General features: G+C 39.9%; 1 protein-coding gene and 1 long non-coding RNA gene across 2 annotated transcripts; both read left to right on the top strand.

Moving 5' to 3' along the window:
- On the top strand, positions 1-22,155 carry si:ch73-60h1.1 (calcium/calmodulin-dependent protein kinase type IV). Its single transcript, XM_063494922.1, has 12 exons — positions 1-1,245; positions 4,274-4,352; positions 4,725-4,787; positions 6,662-6,744; positions 7,845-7,917; positions 12,227-12,317; positions 13,273-13,347; positions 14,466-14,541; positions 14,857-14,983; positions 15,607-15,759; positions 16,349-16,838; positions 19,062-22,155. The coding sequence occupies exons 1-12, from the start codon at positions 1,139-1,141 to the stop codon at positions 19,100-19,102; spliced, it is 1,458 nt and encodes a 485-aa protein (XP_063350992.1). The 5' UTR covers positions 1-1,138; the 3' UTR covers positions 19,103-22,155.
- A 1,632-nt stretch (positions 22,156-23,787) lies between these two features.
- Positions 23,788-25,338, top strand: LOC134643346 (uncharacterized). The gene is made up of 2 exons (XR_010096365.2): positions 23,788-24,027; positions 24,620-25,338. It is a non-coding gene; the product is annotated as an uncharacterized LOC134643346 (long non-coding RNA).
- Positions 25,339-25,755: the final 417 nt, after the last annotated feature.

Raw genomic sequence — 25,755 nt, 5'->3', positions numbered from 1 at the left:
TGATGTCTTTGAAATATAGAGGGTAAAAGGTTATCTTAGAAACAATAATAATCCTTAGCACAACACTATATCAAACTGCAAATAAAGCCGTGGAGTGCGTCTCCTGTTTGTTCGTTAAAACCTGACCAGAAACTGATGAGATGCAAAGGAGGAAGCACTTCAGTGTTTCAGTGCTGTGCTTCTGTGGCGCTGGGCACGTGTGAAAGAGTGGTTTGATTCGCGCAGAATCAAAGTCTCCACATGTCACGCTAATGTACATTTATGTATTTAGGTTATTTCTGTATTTAGGCTGCTGACAGAAGCTTCGGTGACTGAGAGGATGGTGGTCCAATAGGAGTGCGGCTCGGCTCCCCCGCGGGGCTGTGATTGGTCTGCGGGGTGGCGGCGGGGCGGGGCTGTGAGATTACAGCAGCATCTCTCTCTCCGCAGATCCAGCAGACATCTGGAGCAGCCCTACCCGGGAATCAGACCCCTGAGCATCGAACGCTGACACCCTCCACCTACTCACCCCGGTGTTTGCAATCTGTTTCCCGACACGTACCCGCTCTTCGGTGTTGCTGTGGTGGCTCTGTGGGTTGCATCTCCGGAGGGAGGCTGCTGCGCTCCGGAGAGACGTTTCTGCCGGTGAAAACACGGAGATACTAAGGCTAAAACCCGGGAGGATGGTGATGGACTGAGCTGATCCGACGTCTGAGAGGTTTTTAGGGCCCGATGGAAGCTGCGACACATCTGGACCTGGAACGTCTGGATCCCGGCTCCAGCTTCAGTCTGGATTAAAGAGCCGTGCTCATCACCGGGGGTTCGGTGTATTTGTTTTCTTCTTTTAGCTTTTGCCCTTTCCTCACAGATAAACGGTCCTGATTGAGAGTTTGAGGGAGCAGGCGGATCCCCCTCCTCCAACCCTCCTCCCCCTGCTGGTCTGGATTAAAGCCCATCAGGATCATGAATCATCCCCCTCCGTGACTCTAATCTGGGCTTTACCGAGCTGGATTTAAATCTGAGATCTGATCGGGATTACTCTGTTCCTGGTTCTGATCGGGTCACATCTGGCCCGGTCTGAACCGGTCCCGGAACTGGTGTGATCTTTGACTCGGTCCCGGTCTTCTTGGTGCTGGTTTGGGGGAGGTCTGCTGTCATCATGCCGACGTCCCGGCCTGGTTCGGAGCCGGTGGAGTTCTGGGTGGACGGATCAAGGCGGGACGGGACGGTGGAGGAATTCTACACCCTGAGCTCGGAGCTGGGCAGGTCTGCAGCACATTATGGGGGGGACAGGGGAAAACTGATGAGTTCATATGGACACTTCATTGGGCCAAAGTTGCCTACATGAGGGGTCCATGTGATCCTTCAGGATTAACTTTGGCCACACTTTATAATCCATCCCGTGGATTACAGGGTTACTCATTTGAATGAGGTGCCGGTTAAATACTGGTTCCTGTTAGAATTTAACGGGAAACACCGGAGCAGAAGCAAGAAAACGAAGCTTGAGCTTTGGTGTCAAAATGTTGTCAGCAATCTTTGTCTTCTTGTGTAATCACAGAGTGAAAATGTGTTTTATGCGCAGCATCATGTTGTCTGCACATTCACGTTGTGAAATCAATATAAGATTTCAGACTGGGCCACTTTAAGCAGATTTAAGTGAAGGTTGTTAAAAATATTGAATGATAACAGTAAAACACAGCTGCATCACGTGCTTGGTGCATGCGTATAATCTATCTATCTGGTATTATCTATCTATACATATTTGTAATGATTTTTAAAATGAGGTATATTTTTTATCAAAAAGGTTTTGCATTTTTAAGACTGGTATTTGATTTGGTTATTTAGCTTTTAGCTCTATCTAGCTGGTAAATTAGAATATTGTACTAGCATCTATCCAATTTCATATCATTATTTTTTAATGATAGAAGGGGAATTATTTCCATTTGCTGATATAAGTTTTTTGAACAATTTACAATACAGTTTGTCAAATATTTTATTAATATATTTGAACACTTTACAGATTTTTATTAATAAATCATATTAATATCTTCCAGGTTTTCAAGTCAGTGTTGATGTGGATATTTTAAAACATAAAAAATGACAACATAGAAATAAATACATTCAAATGTCTTGCATTGATCAATAAGTACTTCTGTTGCTTAAAGTACATTAAGCTTACACATCTCTACTTTTACTGAATTAATGCTATGACTGCAGCAGTTTTAATCCTGTACATTTATACTGCTGTGCTTTTACTTCAGATGCTCTGAAGCTTTTCTCCTCAGTGTCTGCCAGTCTGCGTGGCTCATGTTTAAAAACCATAAAAAGTCAGGGCAAACATGGAATTTGAGCTAAAAGACAACAAAGATGAGTCGTGAAAGAGACCCGCAGACTGTTGGAGCTCGGGCAGTTTGTTCGTTGTTTGAGTGTTTACAGCGTGCAGTGGTGCAGTGGACTGTGTGTATTTACACACTGTGTTTGTTGTTATCTCAGCAAACACCAACACCCACAACACTGACAGCAGATCTGCAGAAAATGATGAAAATGATGTCAGCAGTGAAATCAAACGTGTGAGCATGCCGCCACCAGTTCTATTACCAGGTGTCCTGTTGCCATGGAGACCAGCCAGGACTGTGTGTGTGAGAGAGAGAGAGTGTGTCTGTGGTTGCTTCTCAGATGGATCTGTTTCCTCCATCTGTCCCGGCAGAATACCAGACCCCTAAACACACACACACGCGCGCACGCGCACGCACACGCACACGCGCACACACACACGCACACACACACACACGCACACACGCACACACACACACACGCACACACACACACACACACACACAGAGTTATGGTTGTGATCCCATGAATTAATTGGACTTACCCTTAAGTAATCTTACTCTAATCCTAACCGAAACCCAACTTGCTTCCAGCTATAATCTAATTTAAGTCTAACTTTAACAGGCAGGTGTGAAAAGAAAAAAGCACACTCATAACAGAAAAGATGTGAATAAAACATGTCAAATAAAAACTCAACTTTTTTTTTGTATACGTCCACCAGCTGTTAAACCTTATCTAAACCTTTTTAATTTGAGTAACAGAATAAGTTGAGTTTCATACTGCCAGATTCTATTGCAGAATCTGCTGGGGCATTATTGGATGGATGCACCGTTGTGCATGTTTCAAACACAAGGACTTCCTCTTGTAGGACCAAAAGTACCTACAGATTCGAGGCCTCTATGTTAATTGGTTTAAAAAAATACTATTTTGAGAAAAATGTGTGAGATGTGTAAAATGTGGAGCTGCCACAGCGGCTGTTCGTTCTATAAAAAGCCTTGTGTAGATGAAGTAGTGAAATTGTACTTCAAAATTGGTTTCATTAAGGAAATTATTTCTCTTTTAGCACATGAACACAGTGTGGTGGGAGTTGAAAAGAAAGAAAACCCCACACAAACCTGGAAGAGTTGAAATGGCTGGCAGTGGACAGCTGTGAGAATATCGATGGTTACACCCTCGTGCAATAAAGAGGATGTATGCGGTATCACAAGACAGACGGATGATCAATTTGTTTGACTAACTCATCTACACGAGGCATTTTGTAGAGGGAACAGGAGCCATGGCAGATGTTTGGCTTTACATGACAATTGTAATCTCCGCATTTCAAATTTCTAATTAATGTTGAAATATGAACTTTAATATAAAAATGGACATTCATTTTGTTTTCTTAATGTGGCCCTAATTCTCCGTCGTATAGTCTAGTGCAGGGGTGTCCAACTCCAAGCCTCGAGGGCCGGTGTCCTGCAGGTTTTAGATGTGTCCTTGATCCAACACAGCTGATTCAAATTGCTAAATTACTTCCTCAGCATGTCTTGAAGTTCTCCAGAGTCCTGGTAATGAACTAATCATGTGATTCATGTGTGTTGACCCAGGGTGAGATCTAAAACCTGCAGGACACCGGCCCTCGAGGCCTGGAGTTGCCTACCCCCCGTCTAGTGGAACTACATGTCTGAATGCCCTTCAGTGGAACAACCACTAGTTTCTTGGGGGGTTTTGTCACTGCACCAACATTTAAGTACCAGCAGGAACCAGTAAAAAGTCTAAATGTTGTGTCATTCATACAGTAGAATAATTATCTGTGTTTCCTGAAAATGAAACTAAATTTTAGTACTTAGTTCAAGTGCCTGTTTGGCTCCAATAAAAGAATCTCAGTTACTCCTTTTCAGTAGCTCAGACTGGTTTCCATGTTGTACACACAGGTCTTTGCAGTGTTCAGGTTTAACTGTTTTGTGTTTCCTTCCAGAGGAGCGACTTCCATTGTGTATCGCTGTGAGGAGAAACAGACCCAGAAGCCCTACGCTGTCAAAGTCCTCAAGAAAACGGTCAGTGAACCAGCATGATGGAGACTTTAGCAGTCCAACAAAATATAACATGTGCACAGATGAGTCGAAACATTATTAGCAAGAAATAATGAAGAAAATAACGTAGACTGTCCAGTTAGAACAGTGCAAGTCAAAGTCTAGGAGTCAAAGTCACGGGTTGGTTTGCCAAACTGTGTTTGATGGGGTGGGTTCTTCTGATTCTTGGTGGCTACCAATCCAACTTCCAGGACGGATCTGCTGCTAATATCTTTGTGATATACAGGAAACCTTCAAAAAATCTGTAGGGTAACACTGTTTCAGCAGAAGATATTTGTTATGTTTTGACTTATAAGGGTAAATCCATCCATTCTGATAATGTTTCTTCTGTTGCAGATTGACAAGAAAATTGTTCGCACTGAAATCGGCGTTCTGCTGCGTCTTTCTCACCCAAACATTGTAAGTATATGCAATATATGTTATTGGGGTTTTCTCTCTATAACTGTAGGGTCTTTACCCTACATTATAAAGCACTTTGAGTGGTTTGGCACTATCTAAATAAAATTAAACTGAATCGAAAAGAGGGTTGAGTGCCTAAAATAGGTTTTGTGCCGAGCTGTAACGATGCTTGTTTAAGGGAGTCTGTGGGAATTGGGTTGTTCTTGGACCCAGCCTTGGTTCCATTTGACAGGTAAACTTTTTTCTGAAATGCATTTTCAAAACCATCAGAAATTTAAACATGGATCTGCATTTGTAAAGAATTACTTGATGGGTGGAAATGGAAGTCTTAGCCCAGAGATCCACTAGACCCCAAATGATCTGCTAACCCCATCAGATGACAGCCAATAAGCTCCCAGACTGTGAGTGGTCTAGTTCAAGTCAGGTCACTTGTACTATATTTATATGTATTACTTAATCAAAATTTTCCTACAGCTTTTAATGTTGTTGGATAAAAGCGTTGTAGAGTTGTGAACTTTGAGGAATTATTCTTGGTCCAGTCATGTGAGTCACACATAGTTGAAATAAGTGCAAAATATGAAGATATGATATATGAAAATATGGAAGAAAACACCAAAACAGACACTTCGGGTTCTTGCCAGGATATGAATTAATGACTTACTTTATAATATGCAGAATAAATCAGTTCATTTTTATTGTTAAAGTTCATGTTCACAGTCACCTGGTCTGGTGTGACTGAATAATCTCTCTTATTTTCAGTCGACTCTAAAATTTTCTCCATAAATCTTTCTTTTCTTTGTATCACTGATTTTAAACACGACCCCTTAATGTGAGCTAAAACACTTGTTTATGAGCTTGTAAGAATTTAGATTCAACTTTATTTCAATCTGAGCATGGGCTCATCTACCAAGTATGTGAGCTATAGCATGTATTCTAATATTTTATTTAAGACAAGACTGACGCATCAGTTCTGTTTTTCTTTTCTTAGTACTATTTTAAAAGCAGATCCAGGTCGATAAACTGCACCGCATCAAAGTATGTGACGTGTGTGCTTTTTTATTGTACTTTAAGTATTGAACTGTCTATTGTCTGTTTCATGTTTGTTTCTTTATTTGTTGAATCTGGGACAATGATGACTGGAAACATGAAAAAAATCTTGTTACTATGTTCCTGCTTGTAAAGTTCAAGTGTTTGCTCTTCTCAAGCATGTTTTAAGTGATATTGAGTGTTTATGTACCAGAGGCAGAATCAGTTGGTTTTGCCTTCCACTATTAGTGCAGTTTCAGTTAGTGCCTTTTGTTTACCTGGTGGTTAGGGTTTGGCACTAAAAGCTACTTAGGCTTTAAAGGCTGGGTTTAGGCTCTGAAGGATCCTTGAAAAGGTTTACAGGCCTAGGCTGCGATTAAGTTGTATTAATTAACATCTAATCCACCCTGAAATGGATAATTGGATGGATGGATGAGTAGAAACGACTTGGTTAAGATTAGGTTCTATAAAGTGCTTAGTTAGGTTAGGTTTAGGTTTTACGCTGATAGATAATTAGTAGGTTCAGAAACTTAAAATCCTGAAATGGTTTAGGAAAAGATTGTGCTTATATCGTTCACATTAGAGTTGGGAATGACATAACCAAACCCAGCATGCCATTCTATAAGACATCTTCATGTGTCACTGAGGAACACTAATGGCTTTGACAAAATGGGACATTTTTGCACTCTGAGAGTGAATTATTCAATTACCAGTAATTTGAGCAAAGAACAACAGTCCCACTGAAGTTCTATTTTTATATGGACGTTGTTATATACATATATGACTCTCAGTATTCGCTCATGCATTTTTAATATATTTTTTGCTTCTTGTGCGTGCCTGTGGCTCAGATCCAGCTGAAGGAAATCTTTGAGACAGACACAGACATTGCTCTGGTGCTGGAGTTGGTGACTGGAGGAGAGCTCTTTGACCGGTACGTACACACTCACATTAGCTGCTTTAGCTGTCCTACTGACATTGCTGTAGTATCACTGGTTGGCTTAGTTTGAGAAATTTTTGATTACAAGTTGGGCTATAGTCTGGAGTTCAGTTACAGTAGCTGTTGTAATGGCAGTAGTTGCTGTGTTGCATTTGTTACATTAGTTTCAGTGGTGTGTGTAGATATATGCATTGCTGTATCATCAGTGGTTGCACATGCTGCATCAGTTGTGTTGGTTGGTCAGTTGCAGGTGTTGATCGAGATGGTGAATAGTGGAGTTTGGCTCGATCCATTTTGTTGTTATGTTTAGTTGCAGATGTTGAGTTGGTGTGTTTAGCTGCCGATTTTCTGCAGCAGCTGTTGTGATTGGTGGAGTAGCGAAAGTTGCAATCGTCTATTTTTGATATATGGTTTTGTTCATGGTTGGAAGTGTGGCTGTAGTGGCAGAGGCTGGTTTTGCTGCAAAAGTTGTAATGTTTGGTTGCTATAGTTAAGAGCACAATTCCTGCTAATGAACCAATCACTTAACTTGGCAGTTTTCCTGTAGTTGCAGTAATTGCCATGGTTAGATGTTGCTGTACTTTGGGTGTTTTAGAAGTTGCTGTGTCCGGTTACAGACGTTTCTGTAACTGAAGTTCTATGTTTAGGCACAGAGGTCCCTGTGTTAAGTTACTCATGCTGTTATTAAAGAACTTGTCATGTTTACTGGAGGTGTTACTGAAGTTTCTGTGTCAGTGATTGGTCATTTACATAAATTAACATGTTTAGTTGAAGCAGGTGTTGCTGTGTTTCGGTGGCGTTGTTGGTGTAATGTGATGTGGTTGTTTTGACTGCATAAGTTGCCATTTTTACAGGCTACAACTGCAACAGCTACAGTGGTTTGCTCATTTTGTCTTCTAAACTGAGACGCAAAAGTCAAAGAGAATGAAAGTACTGACAGCTTTTTCCAACATCTCTGTTGGAAAACCGAACCAGACAAACACGTGCATTAGTAAAGTGTAACCAATCAGAGAAAAGATAAAGAGAAATAACGAGATGTCATGCTGCTCTTGATTTTCATGTCATTTTATCTTTGACTGTATTTTTGTTTCCAGGATTGTGGAACGTGGTTACTACAGTGAGAGAGATGCTGCTCATGTCATCAAACAGATTCTGGAGGCTGTGGCGGTAAGATGTTGTATTCAGTGTCTGGTTTGACTTTGACAGCGTTTTATTAAATTGTAATAAAAAATTGAATCATTGTGGAAACAAAGGCCTCTACAGGCTACGAGCAATGAGAGGAACTACAGAAATCCTGAAAGGAATTACAAAAAAAGACTCTTTGCCTATAAATAACCTTTACAGGCCCAAATGCTGCTTTTATTAATTTAAAACCAAAAGTTTAGTGGCTGTTTGGTTTAGTTACTTCCATGTTTAATCCCTGGTGCTGCCTTTGTTACAGTAGTTGATGTACTTGCAGGAGTGGCTTATTTTTTGACCTGTGTTTGGTTACATGTTTTGCTTAAATTGGTTGGCTTAGTTGGAGTGGATTCCTTGTATAGTTGTAGGTCTTGCTGCCGCTGCAGTAGCTGGTTTAGTGGTTGTTGTTTGGTTGCAGTAGCTTCCATGCTGCAGGTGCTGCTGATACTACAGTAATTGGTTTAGTTGCACAGTAGTGATGCTTAATCACATTTTCAGTAGTCGCAGGTTTATTTAGAGTGGCTGCTGACAGTTGGCATTGAGGCTCAATTTGATCTATTTGGTTGGTGTTGCTATACTTTATACTTCGTAACTGCTTGGTGTGGTTGCAGCAGTTGCTATGTTTAGTTGCAGTTTCCTCCGCTGAAGCATGGTTGTTTGGCTGCATTATTTTGCAGTAGTTGCCATATTTATTTCCAGCTTCTGCTACTGTCATTCCACTAGTTTGTTTATTTGATGTGGTTGCTATGTTTAGTTACAAGTGTCGCATCAATTGCCATGTTTGGTTGCAGGTGCTTCTTTTGATGTAGTCGTTAATTCAGTTGCAGTAGTTTCCACGTTTAGTTTCTTTTGACATACAGTAATTGCTGTTATTTTAAGACTTAAAATGGAAGAAGGTCTGGGAACCTGAGCTCTGTCTGGGTTTTCTGCTTCTGATCAATCAGCTGCAGCGTCTCTGCTGTCTGTGGATCATTTACCTCCATCCTCCCCTCTGCTCATTAGATTACTGCTCGCCCCCACCAGCTCTGCTCAGTCTCTGCAGCCTCACACCAAACCTCAGCTTTAAACAGTCTGTTTCTAGATCTGAAAGGTTTCATGGAGAGCAGGTCGTCAAATCCGTAGAGGCAATGTATGTAAAATTAAATCAACACTGTCAAAGGTGTTGGGCTTTTATTCTCATCTGATGGAGCTAATTTACCGTTTTTTTTGGTCACAGGCTGACTAGAAATGTATTAAGCTGATATTTATCTGAAAGAACTAGATGTGACATTTCATTAGCACAGAAACATTATACGGCTCTAACAGGAGTCTGCTATCTTGCCATTCAGAAGAGGATTTTTTTCCTCGTGTAGGCGTGAGCCCTCCTCCAGCTGATGAATCACAATCTTCCTGTTTCTCAACAGATTTGATCAAACGTTGAAGTGGCACAAAATCATATTTAAAGGTCAGCGTGCTATGCTTAATACAAAACCAAGAAGCATTCACTGACATGCTTATACAACACTGTACTGAACACAGACATACAGAATGAGCTGATTAAAGAAGCGAGTGAATCATAATAACATGTCATTATTGCCAGCATGAGACATCCCAATCTTTTGATGATCGTCTGAAGCTTTTTGTTGCAGCTGCGGTTCTGTCTGTAATCATAATGAAAAACACACTCAGGCTGAGAGGCGTGTCTGCCTGTCAAGACAAACTCAGGGGACCCAACACAGGTGTTGATGTGTTTATACTGAGGTTTGGTGCTATTCAAGCCTGAATAGCAATTAAATATTAAATATATATATGTGTATATATATATACACATATATATATATACACATATATATATTTAATATTTAATTGCTATTCAGGCTTGAATAGCAATTAAATATTGCTATATATATATATATTATTAATATATATATATATATATATATATATATATATATATATATATATATATATATATATATATATATATATATATATATATATATGTATGTATATATATATATATATATATATATATATATATATATATATATATATATATATGTATATATATATATATATATATATATATATATATATATATATATATATATATATATATATATATGTATATAAGTCATTTGGTTTCTGAGCATGGCTCAGTTGGAGGTATTGCTGTAGTTGCAAGGATTGAATGAGTTGTGGTAACCACCATGTTTAGCTGGGGGAGGAGGTTGTTTGTTTGTTGGTTTAGTTGCAGAAGTTGTTGCTATATTTGCAAGATTTTAATTCATTTTGATATTAACCATGTTTACTTGCAGGTGTTGCTGCTTTGGCAGGATTTGCAATTTTTGGTACCAGGGCTTACTGTTGTAGCAATAGATTAGATTTAGCTGCAAGTGTTTTGGGCTTGCTTGGTTACATAGCTGGCTAATTTAAAGTCACATACGTTGCTGTAGTTACCAGGTTTGGTTTAGTGCCAGTAATTGGCATGTCTAGTAGGAGGTACGGCATGAGTTGCAGTGGTTGGCATAGTTACAGTAATTTATATATATAGCAAGTGACATTATTGTAGTTTCATTTGTTTGTTTAATTGCATAAATTACCCTGTTTAGTTGCAGGTGTTGCTGTAGCTGCAGGAGTTGCTGTAGCCGTGGTTGATTTAGTTGCAGGTGTTGCTGGTATCAGTGTTGTTGCACATAGCAGCAGCGTGCAGTGGCTGCAGGTCTCTTATGTAACAGCTGCTTCCATCCTGCTGCTGAACAGATTAAAACCAGAGAGGATTAACGCACGCACACACTCGCACACACTGACCACAGCTGACCTACATCTACAACGCAGAGAAACATACGCCCCTTTATATGTGTGTGTGTGTGGGGGGGGGCAGGATTACAGTACTGTTGTATTTGTTGTATGTGATGTGAGTGGCATTAATCTGTAGCACAGAAACATCCCGCAGTCCCTGAACACAGCAACATCTTTAATAGCAGATTCTCAGCATCTGAGTAAAGACCCTACAAGGTTGTGTTTGAAATTAGAGACAAAATATAAAAAGAAATCCATATTTAAACTTTTAAATTGCCAAACATCAAAGCAGAACCGAAAACGACACAGAGTCGGTCTGCCTGTTCTGAATCACAACCCCACACCTTCACCAGCATGAAGGAGGCTCTTTTGTCTTCCTCACAGTGTCAGCAACTGATTTTGTGATTCAACATCAAGCCGTAACGCCATCTATGTCTTGTTTTTTGCAGTCGGAAATGACCGTATTTGAATAAAGTTTTCAACTAAAGCTAGCTAGCTAACACTGATGCAGAAATCTGCTTCTTCTTCGTTCACCTGCTTCCCTTAGGGGTCCCTACAGTGGATCATCTGCCTCCACCCTATCCCTAAAATCCCCTTCTGTCACAACAACCCTGTGCATATCCTTCACTGCATCCATGAACCTTCTTCCTCTTTTCCTCCTATCTGGCAGCTCCATCTTCAACATCCTTTGTCCAATAAATAAACTGTCCCTCCTATGCATATCTTTGCTGCTCAACCTGAGCTGTTCCTCTGATGTACTCATTCCTAATGCTGTCCATCCAGCTCTTTGGAAAATCTTCAACGTAGCCACCTTCAGCTCAGTTTCCTGTCTTTTTAAAGTGCCACTGTCTCCAAACCTAGCAACAAAGCACATCTAACTTTTATAATCTATTTGATTTCATTTATATAGTGCCAAATCACAACAACATTTACCCTGAGATGCTTTATATTGCAGGGTAAAGACCCTACAATAATACAGAGGTAATCCCAACAATCAAAGATCGTCCTATGAACAATCACTGTGTGTCACTGTGGAAACAAGAAAAACACCCTTTTAGCTAGATTGCCTGTCTTTATTTGTAAGTAACATACAAAAAAACCTGGTCCTTTAGAATAATCAACAGTACACCATTTTGTTATTTGCCAGATAATTGCACTAAAATGCTCTAAAAGGCACCATCACCACAAGAATAGTCGAGAGATGAGGCCATGGCCCTGTGATGCAAACTAAGCCTTGATAAAGTTTTAATATTGGGTTCTATTCCAGCTCTAAGGCTAGAAACGTGTTTATTTTTGCTGCAAAGTTGGGGATTTTAAATTGGGAGTCCATGGGGACTGACTCGCTTTTGGACCAGCCTCAAGCTTCAAGTGGCCATTAGAGTAAATGCACTTAAGCTCTGGCTTCATTTTTCAGTCCAGGAAGTTTCCGCTTGATGAGCTCTCCAAATTGTTTCAGTCAGGCAACAATTGGATCATCTTTCCCACGTTTTTCATGCTTTTCTTCTCTGTGCTTTAGTATTTACATGAGAACGGTGTTGTGCATCGTGACCTTAAACCAGAGAATCTGCTGTACGCCGACCTGTCTCTGGATGCTCCACTGAAGATAGGTAACAAACTCTCTACATACCCTCTACATCTGAATACAACAGAATGACATAACAAGTTTATCAAGTTCCAACACAAGTTGTGGAAAATATTCAGTTTGTCTCAATTTTTTTCTGTTATTATCTACCCCGCTGTCTGTTATCATCAGTGGTGAAACAGTGCAGTTTGGAAATACTGAGTATGACTGTGATGAGACATAGATAATCTAAAACACATGAAAGTAAAACAAAACTAGTTTCCTGGCCCATAACAACAGGAAATTATTGCTTTGTTTATTTCAATTTTAAACACCGTCTGCATTTGCAGATAACATAAAACTGCCCTAAAGACTGTTTTCAAATCTGCTCCTATCAACTCAATTATTTCAGCTCCTATTGTGCTTATACTTTATGTAAAATAAAAAAACGACATTCTTAAAATAACCACAAACTACCCAGAAACTGTGGTCGTCTTGTGGCCCTGAGAATATGTATGAACACTGGAGTCTGCTGTGAGAAAGCGGGCCCAAACATTTGCATACAGATTTAGCATTAGTCTTAAATTTAGGTTTTGCATACAGCTCAACCTTTAGTGTCTTTGGCTGCATCTGAGGCATTAAACTTGTGACTGTATCATATTTAGAGCTTGTTTAGTCCGAGAGGTAAAAACTCTCACAGAAACATATTGTTGGCTCAGAATTTGGTTCATTTTTGGAGGAGCTCCTCTGCGTCCAGATGGCCAGCGAGCCCTCGGCTAACAGATGGAAGCCTCCGTTCCTTTCGAGTGAAACTCCTCTCCACCAACACCTTCCTTTAGTTCAGAGACTTGCCTGCAGAAAAACACATTTTCCTCCACCTCCACTGCTTCACCCCCTCATTTCTCTTAATATAGAAACAGGAAACTGCACAAAACAAATGCATTACAAGGTTTTTGTCTTGCTTCAGTCTGAATGAAAGAAAATATTCTCTTCTTTTACAGCTGACTTTGGTCTTTCAAAAATCATAGATGACCAGGTGACCATGAAGACAGTCTGCGGTACTCCGGGGTATTGCGGTGAGTACAAAAATACCACATTAGTGTAGCGTAACTAGGAATATCACATTCACTTAAGCTCACTGTATTCTTATCTATATGGCCTCCAATCACACAACATTAGTCATCTCAAAGTCCTTTGTATTGTAGGTTGAAAGCCTACAGCATTATAACACAAAATAGTCAAACGATCCCCTATAAACAGCACTTGGCAATCAGAGAGAGACAGAAAAAAATTGCCTTTTAATAGGAAGAAACTTCCAGCAGAAAAAGGCTCAGGGTGGGGCTGCCATCTGCTGCGACCAGCCCGGGCTCAGAGGAAAGAATCGATGGCAAAAATAAGACTCGGCTCACAGAAACAACAAACAGGACAACACAAACTACTGCAAAGAAGCATAAAAAAGTGATGAGAGAAGAGTGATGGAGAAGTGCTGCGAGTATCATGTGAAAATTCTCAATTTATCAAGAAGTAGTGAAGAGAAGTTACTATGTCAGTGTTTTCACTGTGATCTTTCTAATCAGCTGAAGGCTGAAGGACAACCAGATAATGAGAAGTTACTGTGAGCAGGATGCTTCTATTTTTGACAATGTTGTGCAAATGAAAGAAGTCCTAGAGATTTGCTTAATGTGTGAGTTAATTAGTATATCCTCAAAAACGACTGCAGTGTTGCTCACGGTAGTACTGGAGATGTGATACCATCCAGAGGTTTCTGTTTAAACACCAGATTTTTAGGAGCAAACACAGAAATGACTGGATGGTGTCTCTCCCACAGCAGCACATCGTGTTTGAGGAAGACTCCTCAAACACTCCAGCATAGTGTGGATCTTTAATCTCAGTGATACTACATGACACAGCAGCAGGACTTGGTGGTGTAGTAACAGCAAATGAGCAGCACTTTGAGGTGTGGGGAAAGGTAAAGTGGTAACGATACGGCAGCTGACGCTCTGGATGGTGTCTGTAGATGTTGCTGTAGTAGGTGTAGTATCAGTAGTAGATGTGTTTATTCACCTGTGTTGCAGTGATATATGCGAGTGGGCAGTAGTGCGTTCCCTGTAGCGTGTTCTCTGTGGGATTTCAAAAACTCTCTGTTAGAGCTTCTGTCAGCCATCTGCTGTCTAACAGACTCCTCTGCTTGCAGCTCCAGAGATCCTGCGGGGAAATGCCTACGGCCCTGAGGTGGACATGTGGTCGGTGGGCGTGATCCTCTACATCCTGTGAGTCCATTAACACCTTGCTGCCAGTCCAAGCGTACACTCACACATACATACTAAAATATTCATTGCTGACTCACTCCCATCAGTATATAAGTTTTATGGTCTTCCATCTGATTCATGACAGCCATTTAACACAGTGACATAATGTGAAAGTCTGCATCCTGTTTATCTGGTTTCCTCAGACAGCAATTAAGCTTTTAATGCTGCCTTCAAATGGATCTGAGAGCGACACACTGCTGTGGTTTCTCATCTAGAAGTGATATGGCAAAATAAGCGTCCTTTCCTAGACTCTTTACCTTTGGTTTGTTTCCCCAGACTCTGTGGGTTTGAGCCCTTCTTCGACCCAAGAGGGGATCAGTACATGTATAGTCGTATCCTCAACTGTGACTATGAGTTTGTTTCTCCGTGGTGGGATGAGGTCTCCCTCAATGCTAAGGATCTGGTGAGTTACACCAATGATTTGACATTATTATTTATGTTAAATGTGAAGAAGTGCAGGACCTCACACTTTATTTTAAAGCTCTCAGACATGTTTTGTACTAACTCTTGCTGCCCAGGACAGCGTAGTAGAAACTTAAACTGACCTGAAAGACTTTATACTGGGCATTGACTGGGATTGGTGACATCACTGGGACATGTTCAGAGTGACTTCACACTTGATATTAACTTGTCTGGAATCACTTTGGACTTCAAACAATATTAGACTTGGATGTATATTTGTGATGCTGTTTTTAGACGGCTTGGTAGGATCTTTGGTTGGTGTCGACTAACACGTCTAAGGCTTATACTAAACTAAAACTAGACTTGGACTTGACTTATCTTGAGTGGAGACTTGTTTGAAATGATATTGAGATTTATGGAATGACTTGACACACTAAATTGCCTTGGCCTTTACCTCTGGATGACTAAAGATCCATTTCTTGGTGTGATTTGAATTCAGAATGAAGTGAATGACTTGACAATTCACATGAGCCTGATTCTAAATCTTGAATCTTAACATTTATTCATAGATTGGACTTGGACTTGTTTGAAGGCCTCGGTTTGTCCTTTCTGATTTGTCCGCAGGTCAGTAAGCTGATTGTCCTCGACCCTCACAAGCGCCTCAGTGTCCGGGAGGCCCTGCAGCACCCCTGGGTGCTGGGCAAAGCTGCCCGGTTCTCTCATATGGATACTACCCAGAGGAAACTACAGGAGTTCAACGCTCGACGCAAACTTAAGGCTGGTCCTTTGTCATAGTTTCATTTTTGTAACTGACACAGTGATTGGTTTTGTGGGCATCAAAGGTCATAGAAGACTTTTTTGTCATTTTAAGATTTGATTTGACATTTTGGGAGATAAACTAGGGAATGACTCTTGTACATAAAGCCAAAAATGAAATCAAGAACTGCTCAGAGCATCTGCACCTGTATACTATGTGGCCTAAACTTTTATATACACACACATAGATTAGTTAAACTGCAGGTGAAACTTCACCAGGGCTCCAAATTCCACCCAGCAAGAGTTGGCTTTCAGATGATTCAAACTTCATGAATGAGGTCAGTAAAGATCTTAATAAAGCTGGCTGTGGTGAGCCTGGTTGCAGCATAAAAATGGAAATTCAAGAATCACAGGATTTACATAAGAGCGGGCAGTTGGTAACAAAATCATATTTTTTCTACATGGCATTTTGAATTTATTGAAATTACAGGGCAGGGTAATAGAGAAACATATTTAACAGGAAAGAGGAAGGAAGCTGAAAGCAAATTTCAACTAAACATAGTTGACAAATCTGCTTTAAAGACTCTCTCACTTTTTTGTGTGCTGACAGGCGGCCATGAAAGCTGTCGTGGCCACGAGTCGGATGCATGAAGGTTCGCGGCGTCGCACAGACAGCTGTGACATTCCAGGTTCAGGGGCTTCCAGGCAGAGCAGCATGCAACAGGACCCGCCTCCTGAGTCTGCATGCTCCACCCAAAAAGACAAAGAGGCTCCACCTCCTGACCAGCAGTTGCCACAGGAAGTTGAATCGAAGTCTGCTGACCCAAACGCCCTCAGCCCCTCTCCTCCACACAGCCCCAAACTACCCAGCTCTGATGTCACACCCACAGGGCCCATCCCCACCAGACCGCCACTGCGCGCTGATGGGCTGCGACAAGTATCTGTAATCCCTAAAAGCATGCTGGTCCAACCCCGGCTGCCGCAGAAAAGCTGCTCTGTCATAGAGCCAACCCCCAGAGTTGGGGCCACACCCACACTGGGCTCACCCCCGAGTCCCAACAACCTCAGCAATGGCTTCACATCTGGGGCGGAGCCTACCAGTAAGACCACCCACTGCCAGTGATCACATGGCAAAATTTAAAAAATTCTCGACTCTGCTTCAGTTTCACACAGAAGTAAAAAACGTTCAGCTTTCAGCATCAAAGTTAACTTATTTGGACCAAATTACAGTAAACCTAAAATCTGCAGCTCACATCGCACATTTAACCCACATCACCACAAGTCTGGGATCTCTTTGGCTTACATGCTAACAGATACTGATTCATGGAGGGTTCGCTGGACATTTCTGAAGATGGGCAGGTGTTTTATCTTCTGTTTTTTAGTATAAAGGCCTTCGATTATTTAGGAAAAGTAAAAATAATTTCTCCCATCAGCACTCGTTCGCTCTGGCTCTTTCACCATGCTGAGGAAAATAACACCACGGTTTTTAAATTAATGTAGAATGATGCTTAAATAAAACATCATTTAATTACTTTATAAAATTAAAAAAAATCAAATTAACATTTAAAAATTACATTTTACCCCCAAATTATTAAAATATGACAAATTTCTTTCAATTATCCGTCTTAATCACATTACACACACACTTATGTGAGGGTGACTAAAAACACAAGAAATGTAATAAATGTGAATTGTGTCTGTTAAGCACTTCAGTCTCAGTAGTATTGCCGAGCTTGTTTGCTCATTTTCACTGAGACAGTGGATGTGTTAAGCTAACAACAGCATGCCGGGGAGCAGTTATCAAGGCAGTGCACATTTGGACTGGAGGGTGTGTTAGCATTTAGCTCACCCACTACAGCACTTCATCAAGTAGCTCTGAATTATTCAGCACATCAGCAAGACTCAATATATTTTTGCAAAGACTCAACATATTTGGAAAAAATTCGAATAATAAAATAAGTCGTAAGAGCTACAATTTATTTGTCTTACCACAGAAATGAACCAGTGACAGTGACGTGTGTGTTTACAACCAAAATGAAGCACTCCATCAGTGACATTGGACAATGGCGTCTGTTATCACACCTTCTTACTTACAACCGGTATCAAAAGGGAGCTATTATTTTTTTTAGTTTATATTTTTTTGTTATTTTCTGTAACATGTTACAGTTTGAGCTGTCAATATTAAACATGGCTAACATTTCAAATAAAAAGGTGAAAGTATGTAAAAGTTATCCATATATGCAAAAAACTCAGAACTCAAAACTGTTTTCTGCTGTTTTTTGTATTTCTTTTTAAATGTATTATTTTTTAATGTTCAAAATCTTTATGTTTTTATCTGCTACAGGCAGTATATGCTTACCTAGTGTCAGGCTTACAGACTTACTTGGCTTACAATGACTTGAGGAGATGCAGTATTTTTAACTCTGCTAACTCTGCACTTACTATCTCAGTTGTAGAGATTTGGGGAAACTTCAGAATAAATAGGCCACTGTGGCTTTCAAAGTAAACTTTAATGAAGCACACATTATAAAAGTAAAAGTAAAAACTAACACCCAGAAAGTTTCTGGATTACTGCAACTAAATGCAGTTATTGACTGAGCCGTTTATTAATACAGAGTTTTTAATAACCCAGATTCACCAACAAAATCTGCATCTAACATCAAAGAGGTTAATCACGGGAGAAAAAAACAACGGAGGAAAAAAGTGCTTCATTTTTGCTGCAAACATTTATTTTGGTCTTTGCAGACTCCCACATTAAAGGAACATTACAATTTTGCACCAAACACTTTTGCTAAATTTGACTATGATGAATCACATGTCCTACAGTTAGCTTAGCATAGCATAATACTGGCAATAAAGAAGCAGCTAGCTTTGTCCACTTGCCACCACCTTCAGACTTTACAGCCCAGAGCTCGTAAACAGACTTGGACTGCTATCATGTGGGCTCGATGCATGTAACCAGAGGAGTTAGGATCAAATTTTGACTCTCTTTTTTTTCTTTAGCGTTTCTGTGGTAACATTTGGGTGAGATCTGGCAAAGAGCTGACTGTTTGTGGGCCAGATTGTGATTGTGCCTGCTGTGATTTAGATTTGCACCACAACTTGCCTGGGTTTAACAAAATCATGTTCAAATCCAACATTCAGATAATGTATGGATTCCCTAACTGAGTGGCACCGCAGGCCGACCTTTACTGCAGCTAAACATTCAACAATCTAATTGAAAAGGAAAAGGAATTCATTCAATTTCCACAAAGAGGCAATAATCAATTATTTCTGTCCTAAAATCCCCAGGTTTAATGTTCATGCTTTCTGTCTGTTGGCAGGTGTAGGTGGAATTTCCTCCATACTTAACACAAAAACATGAAACTGAAATCTTTTCCTTTAAGTCCTGATCTGGGACAAACTGAGACTTGAGTATTATGTTTGGGCTTCTTCTTCTTCTCCTGACGCAGAAAGACTTTTCCTGTGATGCTCAGGACAGAGACTGATTGTATTTTATTAAACGTACACAATGACTTGGCGCTCACCTGCATGAACGGATGCTCTTTATTCATGGACAAGGAGAGAGAGCGCAGCGGCTTTTTCTTCTTCTTCTGCATCCCTTTTTTTTAGCATGCACGCTCAGACGCTTCAGACTTTCATGTTGCTGTAAAACTCTGAGTTTTTTAATCCTTTTTACTCTTTACTGTCGACACCCGCTGACGTGATTACGCAGCTGTATGAGTAAATAGAGTACCTCCAGTGTGTAGCGTTCAGGTAAGTAACTCGTGTTTGTGATCTTCTCGTAAAACGTTGTGTTGTTTACACTTTATCAGCAGTGACGATGCGATCTTATTTGCACTGTACATACTGTAGTTTGGTTTTTGAGAAGTTATTACTGACATCTTTACCTCTCGACTCACTAAGAAACATGTTCAGTGTTTAAATTCCCAAATATACCAAATTTGACCTTTGTGGAAAATAAACCCCTTTCATCCGATCTAAAACCACACGTTCTACCTCTTTTTGTACAGGGGCTTCCAAAATGAAATGAAAAGATGCAGATCTGGAAAGAAAATGAGATGAGACAAGAAAGATCCAATTTACATTTATACTTAAAGTTATGGTGGCCAAGACAGAACCAACAGAAAGTCTGAGAAAACACAAGCAAGCACTTTAAAGCAGCCAACAGTGTGTGCTACCTAGCAGGAAACATTATACTGCGTAGCTGGTTCCACAGTAGTTAATCACTGTGAGGTTTTGGAGATGTTAGAGGAGTTTGTAAGAACACTACATTGGTTTCTCAAACATTTTGTTTGATGTGTCAAATGTCCACTCACGACACCACAGCTCATTAGTCAACAAGTCCTGAATTTATCACGAGCCAGTGCAGGAAATTCCTCTTAACTGACCGCACATATGCTCACACAGAGCAATTCATTTGTTTGCTTAATCACTGAGTGAGGCTGGTCAGGAGCTACAGGCTCATGATGAACTGGCTGCTTCAGATGTTGTTTATCCCAGCAAGGCCACGATCTCCGAAAAATCATGGAGAGGCTTGCCAAGATGTCCGAGCCTGGATGCCTCATACTTTCTTCATTGTTTTCTGCATTCGTTCCTTGTCTCGCTGCCACCAAGCAGACTCCCAGGCCATCACTGCTGGCAAGCAGTTTTCTTGTACTGCATGTGAAGAATGGACACGACGTTGGTTTTTTGAATAGATGAGAGGGTGGATAGCTCATGTATCAGCTAACACTAGCAAGCTTGGTTAGTAAGCTGCATCCATTAGCGTAAGGTGAATGATGCAGTATTTTCTCACTGTGCTTCTGAAAGTGAAATAAGGACGCTTAACTAAAATCTGTCAGGCTGCATCTGAATGACATCATCTACATTTGAATCCGCCTCCACACTGACAAGTTGTTTCACAGCAGAGAGCTCAGTCCACAGTGAACCACTTCACATAAAACCAGTCCAGTCTCTACTTTATCAAGCCGTTTTCACTTTGCAAACAGCAAACCTGCATCACAGCATCATGTCTGGAAGATAACTAAAGCTAATATCTCACAGCTTTGATTCTCAGCGGTTAAATCACCCACACAGACGCCCTGCTGATTTTAAGATCAAATCTTTTATTTTAGAAGAAGCTAATTAAGCTGCATGTGCAAAAAGTGAGCATGTTTGCAGCACACCAGGCTGGATGAATGGCATTATATGTCAAATTTGTAAATAATATTAATATGTTGAAGCAATCCAATTAAGCCTATTGTGGTCAAATTTGGTATTTGATGTAGCTATCTTTTGATTCTTTTGACTCAATTCTTTTCAGAACTGAGTTAAAAGAATCTCATTTTAAAGCACTTTAAGAAGAAACATGTGAAGAGGTGCAGTAAAGTCCCATTAAGCAGTAAACTGTCGTGTTTACAGCTGCCTAAAAGTCTTCTCGGTTTTTTCAGCTTCCTCTGCTTTGCGTTCTGTCTCAGCCACCATACAAAATCCTAGATTATGAAGAGGAGCACATTTGTTCCTGAAGGGCTTTTCTTTTTTTAAAGAGGAACCACAGCTATAACCAACACTGCTCCCAAAATTTATGAAAACTGATGGATGGATGGACATGCTGATCACAAGCTTACCATCTCATAAATTCAACAGTCTGTCTGTCTAATCGCTGTCCCATATTTTATTTAGATAAAAAATGTATTTGCATTTATGCATCAAATTATCCTCTTCAATTTAGATCACTCACCCGGGTTTTCACATGGTTACATGGGAAGTAATTAATCATTAAAAAGGAAATATCAAACCTGCAGTTTCTGTGATTGGGCATTCAGACTGTCAGTCACAAAACATATATTTTGGATTTGAATTTCAGTTTGTGATTTGGTTCCTCTTTAAACCATTCAGTTAAAGCACGAGTTTTCCGTTGGACAGATGTGTCACAGCTGGATGCCATGTTTACCTGAGCACAGGTGTTTAAAGCTTCTTGCCAGACGGAACACACTGGATAACTAGCAGTCACGGTGAACGCATGTAACTGTATATTTGATTTATATCTATACACTTCTGTAAGAACATGAACATTTTGCTTCTATTTATCTAGCCTGTTAGAGATTTGCAGGGTGGGGTTGAAGTGGGTGGGGTTACAACTGTAAATGGTATTTGTTTTGTGTTTGATGAGTATAATTGTACCTTTTTTTAAAGATTCTGACAGCTGACATATAAAGTGACAGTGTAACAGTCTGAGCTGTTACACGTGTATCTTTGCATGTATTATTTAACTTCCTTTGATCACATCAGATTGAAGAAGCAAGCAGGGAGTTTGAATCCTGCAGGACTCTGTAACAGCAGCTCAGCTGATCTGAGGTCTGTTTGAATGAACTTTTGCTGCAGGATGTTTCAGGCAGGGTTTTGCATCACATGTACAGTAAAGGATATGAATCACTCGTTGCTTCTGGTCTTCTTTCCACACCTTTGCTGTCAGCCAAAGATGTTTGGAGGACAGACGGATGTTGACGGTATTCTGGTATTTCTTTTGGTGACAAATGAGTGTGCTCATCATACACACGTTTTGTTCGTCATACTCTTTCTAATTTTAAATAAAATAGAGAATTCTAGTGTGAAAATGCTATCAGGGTGTCTAAATTCAAGTGTAGCTTTCAATATAATCAGACAGAAAATAGAATTCCTTTGAAAGATTTAGAACCGGAAAGAGGGAAGAGCAGGCTGGAATGGGTTAAGTTCAGGATATTACACAGAGTTAGTACAACCTGATTGTAAATCAATTATGTAAAAAAATAAAAATAACGTATAAATATAAACATAAAACAAATATAAATGCTATGCACTTATATTTTTGACTTCTGTTGCCATGATGACAGGTCTCTCTTGAAAATAAGATTTCTAATCTCAATGAGATTTTTACCTGGATAAATAAAAGACTAATAATAATTTACAAAAACATTTAATTTGAGTTAACACACTGAGCATTATCTGTTGGTTAGAGAAAAATCTACATGCATTTCAATTCAGAAATGCAAACATGAATTTGAGTATTTCTACGTGTATACTCTGTCTCAGTGTATTTTGGGACAGTGAACTTTCCTGACTAGGTGCTGTTGTTTGACCAGTGTGTTGACCAGTTAGCTCATGGGCTTTGGAGTGAAAGGTCAAAGGTTTCGTTTCGAGAGTCTCTGTTCACTTTTCTTCAAATTTATAGAAAGATAATATAAAACAATTCTTGTATTCACATTTCCAAGAATGATTAGGACAAAATGCATCAGAGAGCACGGTGACATTTTCAACATCAGAGAATCGATTGCTTTGATTTTTTGTAACAACTTTTTAATACAGACATGTGAAGTCATCCAGTGTTAAAATGTACAGTTTCCCATGCTAGGATGGCACACTGAGGATTTGGTAAGCAAGCAGAGAATGCAAGTGGAAGTCGTGCCCTTTCTCCTTTGAGCCATGAAAACCACAGGGAGAGGTGGGGTACAACCTGGGCAGGTCACCAGTGTTAGCACAGACAACCATTCACACTCACCCCCATGAGCATTTAGAGCCAATTAACCTACCCTCACTAATTGCATGTCTAATTTCATGGGACCACAGAGACACGGGGGAACACGCAAACTCCACACATAAAAGTCCTGGCTAGACAGTGGAATCAAACTCGGGACCTTCTTGCTGTGATGCAACAGTACTAACCACTGTTCCATCGTGCTGCACCTAAATAACACACTAAATATGATTATGAAACATGAAATATGTGCTTCAGGTTACCATGTGTCTTTCTGTATAAAAGCCTGGATTTATTACCGATTAACCCAGGGGTGGGCAATCTCTATGGGCAGAAATCTGTGCCATCAGAAACTGAATTTGAATAAGTTACATTTGAATCTGAATTGTAACTTGAATAAAAGCTTTTGAAAACTGAATTTGAATTAGTCTAATTTGAAATTGAATTTATGGTTTGAAAATGATCATCACTAAATTGAAATTGAATTTTATATATTGAAAATGAATTCATTTGCTTTGAAACTGCATTTTATCCTTTAAAAATTCAGCTCTCGAATAATTTCAGTTTCACTCTCACCATTCAGTTTCAGTTCTACAATTCAATTTCAGTTCCAAAATTCAGTTTTTTGGAACTTACTTCCGGTTCCGGTTCAAGAGTAAACGAGCGCAGATTAATAGAACTACGCTTTACCAGCGGGCCGGAAGTGTTACTGACGGGAATCTACAGCGTCTTGAGCTGAATTAAGACTTCAGAAGTCATTCGTCATGTCGAATGACCAGCGGATAAACTCTCAGGTTGGTAATAAATGTATTACATGTATAAGAACAAGCGTCATGTTAACAATTGATAGCCGTACAATAACTTTTATGCTTATTGTAGCTGTTAGCTAAAAACGCTAATTTAGCCTAGTTTGCCCTGGATTTAGCTTTGACAAACAAATATGATCGACTGTTTCTAGTAGAATTCCAAAGTTGTCATCTTGTACCCTGTCAGAGCCCTGTATGCTTGCAGAGACCCCTACAGTAGGGAAACATGCAAAACAGCGTCCAAACCTTTGTATTTTAGCTTTATGTCTTACACAGCATCCCAACTCTTTAGCTAACTTAATAACTTTAGCTAAAGTGAATAGTTAGTCTAATTCATTAGTGCAGCATTACTGGATCACCTGTTTGAAGTGATATAATATGATATACAACTATCACTGAAGCAGCAAACTTTGTAAATAAACAACACTTCTCATTCTCTAAACGTTTGGCCACAGCTGTAGATTACACTATCAGTGCTTTTTCACTCTTGACAATAATTACATTTCTAAATTCTCTTTGTGCATTTACAGGTAAACAATATCTAATATTTTATCTAAATGACTGCTTTGTCTTTGAAAAGGTGAAGAGCCTGAGGCCGGTGACAGTCCAGTTCTACTCCAAGTACATCCTTACGGTGGCTCACAGGACAAGGCTACATTCCTGTCCTGCCAGAAGAGAAGAGAAACTTCAGAGTCTTCATGCAGTTCAACCACACCTGTCATATTCCATATGACAGGGGTCTCAAACTCCAGTCCTCGAGGGATGCATGCAACTTTTCCATGTGTCCCTGGTGCAACACACCTGAATACAATTAGTAGGTCATTAGCAAGAGTATAGAACTTGACTGCATGCTGAGGTGGCAACCCCTAACCCTACCTACTCAAGTAAATTTAAGTAAATATATGTATTTGGAAACATATACTTCTAAAATACTTTTATTGCACCATGTTCATTCACTCATGAGCTGCTGTAACATGAATCAAATGGCTGAATTGCCAACTCAGCATGCATTCAAGTTCTATACTCTTGCTAATGACCTACTAGGTGTGTTGCAACAGGGACACATGGAAAAGTTGCAGGACAGCGGCCCTCGAGGACTGGAGTTTGAGACCCCTGCCGTATGGTGTTCATGCAGTTTTCTACCCCACAGTTACAGCATGTCTGACTGCCTGTTCAGCATATGCAAAAATATATGAGTTTAAGCATGTGATGACAAAGGCCTTCCATTATGGTGTTTGTCATCACATGTCACAGACATCTGGATGATCATTTGGAATAAACAAAAAACTTGTTACTTCATCTTTTATCTTATTATTATTATTGTTCTTATTTTACATTTTTCATTGTTAGGCATTAGGTTTCTTTGTAGTAGTCCTTTCCAACTTCTTTCCCTCTTCCATGTTACTGTGTCAGCATCTGTTTGGGGTTGGGAGTGGAACAGAAAGTAAGGAAATCCAAAGTGCCATTAAAACCAGGAGAGGTTCTTATATTTCAGAAGAAGGGATTAATTCAAAAGAAATGACCTCAATGCCATATTTTATTTAGGAACCCTAGAGAGCACTTTGCAAAATAACACATTCTTATAATTTCACCCTCAGATGAGCCAAACTACGACTGTCAGGGAAGGTGATGTAGGTACAGAGCATGTGAGAGTGGTTAAGTTGATGTCTCTTGTCTAGATGAAGGCACAAGAGGGATCAATGGCAATGCGTAGAG

Source organism: Pelmatolapia mariae, linkage group LG15 (genome assembly GCF_036321145.2).
Source record: "Pelmatolapia mariae isolate MD_Pm_ZW linkage group LG15, Pm_UMD_F_2, whole genome shotgun sequence".
In the NCBI taxonomy this organism is placed as follows: domain Eukaryota; kingdom Metazoa; phylum Chordata; class Actinopteri; order Cichliformes; family Cichlidae; genus Pelmatolapia; species Pelmatolapia mariae.
Note: the sequence above shows the minus strand (reverse complement) of the source record. Positions and strands in the feature narration are given on the sequence as shown.

Excerpts from the sequence above, each read along its gene's own strand:
- si:ch73-60h1.1 (XM_063494922.1), top strand. The coding sequence starts at position 1,139 with ATGCCGACGTCCCGGCCTGGTTCGGAGCCGGTGGAGTTCTGGGTGGAC. Across the intron at positions 14,984-15,606 it reads CCCTCAATGCTAAGGATCTG|GTCAGTAAGCTGATTGTCCT; the intron begins GTGAGTTACACC and ends ATTTGTCCGCAG. Across the intron at positions 15,760-16,348 it reads ACGCTCGACGCAAACTTAAG|GCGGCCATGAAAGCTGTCGT; the intron begins GCTGGTCCTTTG and ends GTGTGCTGACAG.